The sequence below is a fragment of the Notolepis coatsorum genome (assembly GCF_963971535.1).
Source record: "Notolepis coatsorum genome assembly, contig: SCAFFOLD_212, whole genome shotgun sequence".
NCBI lineage: Eukaryota > Metazoa > Chordata > Actinopteri > Aulopiformes > Paralepididae > Notolepis > Notolepis coatsorum.
In genome coordinates, this window is record NW_028172929.1 from 295616 (window position 1) to 303871 (window position 8256).

The following is an 8256-nucleotide window of genomic DNA, read 5'->3' on the forward strand; positions in this document are numbered from 1 at the left end:
GGTGCCTAGGGAATCCATCTGTCTGACACAGCCAGGTCATGGCAACAGTGAGAGGGATTGGCATTAATGAAAAACATTGAGACTTGGTCCACATGTAACAGATAATATGATCCGTTTACAACATCCAAGGCCAGTTTGGGACAACTTTTCCACAGTTTAACTGTGATGTCAGCATTCTGAGGGGAAAAAACATGTTTCTGTGATAGTTTTTATGAAAAGCAACTTTGAGGTCTGTGCCAGATCAGGACCAGAGGATCTCCTTGGGACGAGTCTGCCTTTTTCCATTAAGTCCACCATCTTGGAAACTAAACTTGTGCTTCACACCTGTAGATTGACATCTGAGCCATACAAGGGTTTAAAAGGAAAGCGCCAACATAACACTACAATACACTGAGTGCCAGGGAGACAGTCACTGCCTTAATTAAGGGGGCGACAGTGGCTCGGGAGGTAGAGCAGTCATCTGGTAATCCGATGACTGCTTATTGATTCATTAGTGGGACTGGGAAATCTTAATAAAATCTATGGAAGCATAGCCAGAGAGTGTAGGTGGGTCCAGAGAAAATCAGATGGGCCTAGCCCAGTCACAAATAGGTCTTCCAGCTGCAAAGACTGCCGATCAAGCTAAATAAAAAGTACATGAGTGAGTGCAAGACTTATCCAACTCCATCACATTTACATGTATGTACCTAATACAAATAGAAAAACTAACCGTCTTACTGTCATGCACTCTTCCTACTATATTAACATACACCAACAGGATTGGTGTTCACATGCCTCACTATTTGGGCTAATGAATTGGCACAACGATTAAATTGGGACGGGGAGAAAACAGAGAAAAATCTGAGAAAGAGAGATACAAAAAAAAGGAAAAAAGAAAAGAAATTGTTATGTTCTCTGAAACCTCAGGGACTGTAGTTGAAGTTAACACTCAGAAGACAACTACGTATCCCATACTGTGTTTGGGTGTTCTGATGGAGAGTCCACTGTACACACTTTAAATACTGTGTTTGGGTGTTCTGGTGGAGAGTCCACTGTACACACTTTAAATACTGTGTTTGGGTGTTCTGGTGGAGAGTCCACTGTATGCACTTTAAATACTGTGTTTGGGTGTTCTGATGGAGAGTCCACTGTATACACTTTAAATACTGTGTTTGGGTGTTCTGATGGCGAGTCCACTGTACACACTTTAAATACTGTGTTTGGGTGTTCTGGTGGAGAGTCCACTGTACACACTTTAAATACTGTGTTTGGGTGTTCTGATGGAGAGTCCACTGTATACACTTTAAATACTGTGTTTGGGTGTTCTGATGGAGAGTCCACTGTATACACTTTAAATACTGTGTTTGGGTGTTCTGATGGAGAGTCCACTGTACACACTTTAAATACTGTGTTTGGGTGTTCTGGTCGAGAGTCCACTGTACACACTTTAAATACTGTGTTTGGGTGTTCTGGTGGAGAGTCCACTGTATACACTTTAAATACTGTGTTTGGGTGTTCTGATGGAGAGTCCACTGTATACACTTTAAATACTGTGTTTGGGTGTTCTGATGGAGAGTCCACTGTATACACTTTAAATACTGTGTTTGGGTGTTCTGATGGAGAGTCCACTGTATACACTTTAAATACTGTGTTTGGGTGTTCTGGTGGAGAGTCCACTGTATACACTTTAAATACTGTGTTTGGGTGTTCTGGTGGAGAGTCCACTGTATACACTTTAAATACTGTGTTTGGGTGTTCTGGTGGAGAGTCCACTGTATACACTTTAAATAATGTGTTTGGGTGTTCTGATGGAGAGTCCACTGTATACACTTTAAATACTGTGTTTGGGTGGTCTGGTGGAGAGTCCACTGTATACACTTTAAATACTGTGTTTGGGTGTTCTGGTGGAGAGTCCACTGTATACACTTTAAATACTGTGTTTGGGTGTTCTGATGGAGAGTCCACTGTATACACTTTAAATACTGTGTTTGGGTGTTCTGGTGGAGAGTCCACTGTATACACTTTAAATACTGTGTTTGGGTGTTCTGATGGAGAGTCCACTGTACACACTTTAAATACTGTGTTTGGGTGTTCTGATGGAGAGTCCACTGTACACACTTTAAATACTGTGTTTGGGTGTTCTGGTGGAGAGTCCACTGTATACACTTTAAATACTGTGTTTGGGTGTTCTGGTGGAGAGTCCACTGTACACACTTTAAATACTGTGTTTGGGTGTTCTGGTGGAGAGTCCACTGTATACACTTTAAATCCCATTAGAATGTATTGAGGGCGTTGGTCTCTGCTTTGTTAGCAGGAAAGACAGCAAATGTATATCACACAAATGATCACTTAAGGTTTCCCAAAGACTCATATGAACTTTAAAAAGTTAAATCTTAATCAGAATACAGAGTACATTGCTGTACCATGGAGTACCAGGAATTCTACAGGGCACTGAACATACTTGCACACTTCCCGTGCCGATCAAATAAACCTAAAAAAGGACATTTCCGTGAGTGCTGGCAATTCCTTTGACTGTACATACCATAATTCCTCTAATAGTAACCGGGTCTCAAATACAAGCCGGGTCTCTATTAATGGCCGGGTGCGCTCTTGAGCAATTATAAGCCGGCCTCCTAATACAAGCCGGGTTACTAATATACTGAGCTAGTTACTTGATTTCACTTTGAAAACGTTGAAATGACCAGTGACCACCTGTAATTGCACTGTTTACTATTTCATACAGTACTTGGTTTCAATAAATGAACTCAGTACATTTTACTGGGTTCAAACTGACACAAAATGTTGATTTATTCATTATGATCCGTTTGAAAATTTGAAATATAGGCCTCCCTCTTATACAGGCCTCCTCCTAATACAAGCCTGGTACCCGCTACAGTTGAAACAAATACAAGCCGGGGTTACTATTAGAGGAATTACGGTACTTACTTACCCCTAAAGCTATCAAGTGAGCAAGCCCAAACTTTGGCACATTCCTGGCCCACAGTGGCTTGAAATGGTCCGTTAGACAAATCTTTCCTCCCATTTGAAAATAAAGAAACAAGGCACATTTATCAGTAAGTCTTTAGTTACACATTTAACATTTGTCACCAAGACTATTGCAAGTCAATGGAGAATAAAAACATTAAAAGGTTATTTTCAACATCTCATACAGACATTTAATTTAGTTGTATAAGCTATTACTACTGTGAATACAATGGGGTATGGAAGCATGTCACATGTAAGCACCCTATGAACAGCTTCCCAACTTGTTTCACAACATAGTTAACATTAGAGAAAGACTTAAATATGATTTTAAGATATATGGTTTAGGATCCCATAGACCTCCACTGACATTGATAACAAATGCTGGACATTTCTGCTTCAAATGATCAAAAAGCAAAACACTGACAAGTGCTTTTTGGATGGACTGAAAATGGCTCTTAGTTTATGATGAGCCAGATAGGCTTCTTAAAATGGGCACTAGTGTGGTAATAGTAGTAGTGGTAGCTAGCTACTAGTAAGTAACACAGTAGTAGTTTTCTTACCGGTACATTTTAGCTGTTTTCCCATCCAGTTCTGGAATGGCGACCTCAGGCGCAGTGGTCGGATATGTCACAGGAATCTAACAAATCAAAAATCATGAGAACCATGAGTGATGAGCCTTGATATACATATACATTACATATAGAGAGGACAGAGAGACAGACAAGACACATGCTCTAAATCTCAGTGGTTTGAGGATGTTTCACTTGCTGAGCAGAGGGCAGAGCACCAAAACAACAGAACTTCTACATGAATGCTCTTATTAAAAACGAGTGCTCAGACCAGAACAGTACCCGTCTGCTATATTACCCGTCTGCTAAAAACGTACCAAACCCCCTCTGTCACTCAAATAACCTCACCAGACTCTTTCACCTTGTTCCTGGCTATGCAATATAATCTTTTGGACATAGGCTAGATGTGGGGATATGGTGGACTCACATCAAATTCAATGTCGAACTCATACTTCAGGAGGTCATGGATGTACCAGCACTTGCCAAACCACCTGTGAAACGAGAAAGAAAGATTGTGGACATTAAGCCAACGGTCAAAATGTTTGTCTAGGCAGGGCTGGGCCAATTTATTTTAATGACGATATACTTTATCATGTCAGTCCATAACAATAGTTGCTGATATATATATATTGTATATATGTATATTTTACATATGGGTGTAAAAGAAATTATGAATGCATTGATATAAATATATTTTCAGAGCCATTGGACAAGTCGTTGAGTTAGCTAGCTGCACTAATGTGTTTAGTGGAGCAGCCCAGATAGGGTTCAATTAACTCTTTGAATGCCCAAAATGTGATAACGTGTTATCAGCCCGACGCCTGAATGCCCACCACGATTATTAGCGTTTTATTTTTTTTATTAGCGATCTGAATTCATATTTCATCAACCCGTAGGAGCTCAGATGTGAAAAAACCGCCCCCTATCGTCTCCCAGATGGTAATGCACCCTTTTGGAATGGACTCAATGAAAATGGATGAGAAAAGAAAAATCCGGATTCCACATTTTACTTCTCACGCATGTAACCGGAGATGATCCCAGTCATTGTGGACCATCGGAACAGCGTGGAATATGTGTTTACAGTATGTAGCGTTGGATCAATAAAAGCGATCGATTTTTGGAATGGCGATCAGGAATTGGAATAATCTTTTTGGATAACATCTGATCTCAGGTAAGGAATCTATTTTACCATTCTTAGGATAATCAGACCTGTTTATACGGAGATATAAGCTTTTCCCCTATGTGTAATCTGGCTGTTTGGCTGTGCGAGCGATCAGGAAATATATCAGATCAGATCGCCTATATAGCGTGCATATACGTACACATATACTATCGATAATCTAGTGTTTATTTGAAAACGATTCATAAATAGGCCGAAAAATGAGAACGTTTGTGTATTCTAGAATATTCCGTTTATTATGGAATCTTTTTATTTTCCTTGAAAATGAGGGCTTTTCAAGATGCTATAAAACGAGAATGAACCCATAAAAAAACAATCCGCTTCGACAATGTTGACTGGAAAACGAGTCATTGATAAGCGACGGGCAGATTAGACACATAGCCATAATTTAAAATATAGATTAGGCATTTTTAGCGCTAACATTGAAGTGGATGGTGGGCATTCAAGCAGTAATTCGTGTGCCCCCTGCTGGCACTGAAAGAGTTAACATACCTAGTGCCCTCTTTATTGGACTCAAGGCGGAACCAGTCATTATCAGCTGTCTTGTTGTTCTCCACATACTGTTGAAAACAAGTACAAAAAGGCCATTTTCACAGCAGACATTTTGACTTTAAGGGAGAGGTTTCAACACGCTCCAACCAACCCACACAAAAGGGAACTGTAGGCCCATCTGGTGCTCTCAAGAGTAGTGTAGCCTTGAATAGAGAACACACTTCATAGAGACTTGGTCCAAAGTAGAGCACTAGAGCATACAGATTTAAGGCAATACATTTTTATTAAAGACGTAATTTGACTCTAAACATTAGACATTTTGATTTAGATAGACGAGTAAACATAACTCTATAAGTAGCGGGTCCTTTAGGTGTTGATTGATTGAAAACTATTAACAGATTGCAGAATGGGTACAATACAGTACGGCTCAATACACACAATTGTTAAGGGGTTGCAGACCAGGATGCCCCGATCGATCGGCCACCGATCGTTATCGGCCGATAATTAGTATAAATATGTGATCGGGGAATTCCGATAATTAGTCATATTGGCCGATCGCGGAAACTGATCAAGTGGATATCTCACTCGCTTGTCTCAGACGCACAGGACCTGCAAACTGCTCCTCCTCCCTAGCCCCGCCCGTACCCGTGTAGAGTTTGTAAACACAGAGGAGGCGGACCTCCTCTGCTGAGTCTAGATAGTGCATTCAACCTGAGCTAACGTTAGCTACCTAGCTATCGTTACTGTTTAAACAAAATTACCCAGTCAACTATTCACTTTTAGTAGGCATTGTCTAACGGTATTTAGCCGGCTAGCTACTGATAGCTCCGGATATCAACAAATGCCCCAGGAAGTCTAGTAGCCCATGTTGATATCTCCGTTAGCTTGCGTTAGCTGACGTTAGTTCACGGTTCAAAACGAAATGTCCGATTGAACTAAATAGTTGTCTTAACGTCATCTAGCCGGCTAGCAGTAGCTACAGATAGCTCCTGATATCAATGTCTTATAACATTGATTGAATGCGTATTCGAGCTGAGGGCTTGCTGAATGTGAAATGACCAAAGCATAACGTTACCAATAGGGTCCCGCTGCAGCGCCGGAGAATCCTTTTTGGAGCTGGAGGCTACTAGAGTACACACAGACAGTGGAGCTGTTTGCAGATAGCGAGCATTTTGACTTGTTGCGTGGTGGCGATGTCTCGCAGATAATACAAGTACAAGTCTAATTATATAATATATATATTTGATAAAAAAAAAAAAAAAAAATTATATAAAATAACTTTTAATTTCTTTTTAATCAAAAACGATCGGTATCGGATCGGTATCGGCCGATATGGCTCACGACGATCGGTGATCGGTATCGGTGGCAAAAAACGTGATCGGGGCATCCCTATTATAATTCATATCTTTCGTTGTGGAATTTTAACGTTGTTTGGTTAAGTTACTTGGTAATGCTAGCAGCCCATATATCATCCAGACCTTGTATCATCACTGTCTTTTGAAGGCTGTACCGGGCTGTGTTAGTGTGAAGTCATTGAGACCACTGACACCCCATTGATACCAAACACGACACACTAGCTTACCGGGGAAATGGCCAAAATATCATTCCAAAGTAGCAGTGTCTTTACGGGGGACGCCTACAATTCTTAGAGCTCAATTATAAGAGGACCTCCCATAGTACAGGTTAGTATTCAGAGAACCGAGGTTGTTAACATAACGACTGTTCACTTGCAATGTTAGCTATAGTGCACCTTGGCTCATCACTTCGTTTTAATACAAACACAAACTGGGAAATACACACAAAAGGTTTGCATGTTAAAAGGACATAAACTTGCTCTACAGTTGAAGAAACAAGAATATATTCTCACCTTAATCACTGACGCACACAATAAGAAAAGGAAAAGTTGAAGAGGGTTAATTGTCTGAGCCAACGTGAAGCCGCCTCTGGCAATATGCAGATCCATGCACATCTCGACGTGCACACCAGACCAGTTGTTACTGTTAGCAGCTGGGAGCAGCCTTTGTATTGTTGGTCTTGCAATTGAAAGTGGGATAATGCCGCTTGAGGATGATTCAGGGAGATGCAAAGGAAGGTGTTGCTTAGTCTGGCACGCAGACCTCGCTCCACACTATGTTAGCGCTGTGCCGGTGCGGGAGAAAGTCACTAGAAGAAGCATGTACATGATCTGCACATGTGTTTGACTAAAATATGTCCCTCACGGAACGCCCGTGACCGAGTGAGTGGGCGAGAGACCACAATGTTCCATGCATAGCCCCCAGTGGCGGTCCTGCGCGCCATGGGGAAAAGAGAGATCGAGCGAGAGAGGTGAAGGAAGAGAGATAATTCAATTTAAATCACAGAGGATGTTTTGACTCTTCCCCGTCTCCGTCAAACTGAATTAAAATAAACCTGTGGTGCACTGCCTTTATCCTCCTTGATTATGTTTTTATGCATCACATTTCACCAAGCCACAAAACAGCCTGTCAGTTTCAGTAACGCGATTAGAGCCCTATTCATGTCTCTGCTATGCCACAAAATAGACATCAATTGACCCCACAGTCCACACACACATTCAATGGGGATGACTGTTGCTAATTGTGGTGGCATTTCGAAATAGGAGTATTAGGCTGTCTTCCACCTCAATTCAATCCCTTTCTCTGTATTGGCGCATAGGACTTGATTCCAAGAGTATGTGTGTGTGTGTGTGTGTGTGTGTGTGTGTCATCAGCTGCATATCGATCCAGAGGAATCAGACTGAGGCTGGGCTCATGACCAAGTTTCTCTCTCTCTCTTTCTCTCTCTCTCTCTCTCTCTCTCTCTCTCTCTCTCTCTCTCTCTCTCTCTCTCTCTCTCTCTCTCTCTCTCTCTCTCTCTCTCTCTCTCTCACACACACACACACACACACACACACACACACACACACACACACACACACACACACACACACACACACACACACACACACACACACACACACACACACACACACACACACACACACACACACACACACACACACACACACACACAAATCCACACATCCACACATCC

The 8256-nt window shown here is 41.5% G+C and overlaps 1 protein-coding gene across 1 annotated transcript in view; it reads right to left on the reverse strand.

The window, feature by feature from the left end:
* Window positions 1-318: 318 nt before the first annotated feature.
* The window catches only part of LOC311247934 (ubiquitin-fold modifier-conjugating enzyme 1-like), a gene marked incomplete at both ends in the record, with an annotated part of 44643 nt that continues 36705 nt past the window's right edge, over window positions 319-8256 (reverse strand). Inside the window, 5 exons of the mRNA XM_084338912.1 lie at window positions 319-324; window positions 2930-3020; window positions 3525-3601; window positions 3961-4024; window positions 5206-5273. Of these exons, the coding sequence (XP_084195038.1) occupies window positions 319-324; window positions 2930-3020; window positions 3525-3601; window positions 3961-4024; window positions 5206-5273 (306 nt within the window). The remainder of the gene's footprint in view (window positions 325-2929; window positions 3021-3524; window positions 3602-3960; window positions 4025-5205; window positions 5274-8256) is intronic.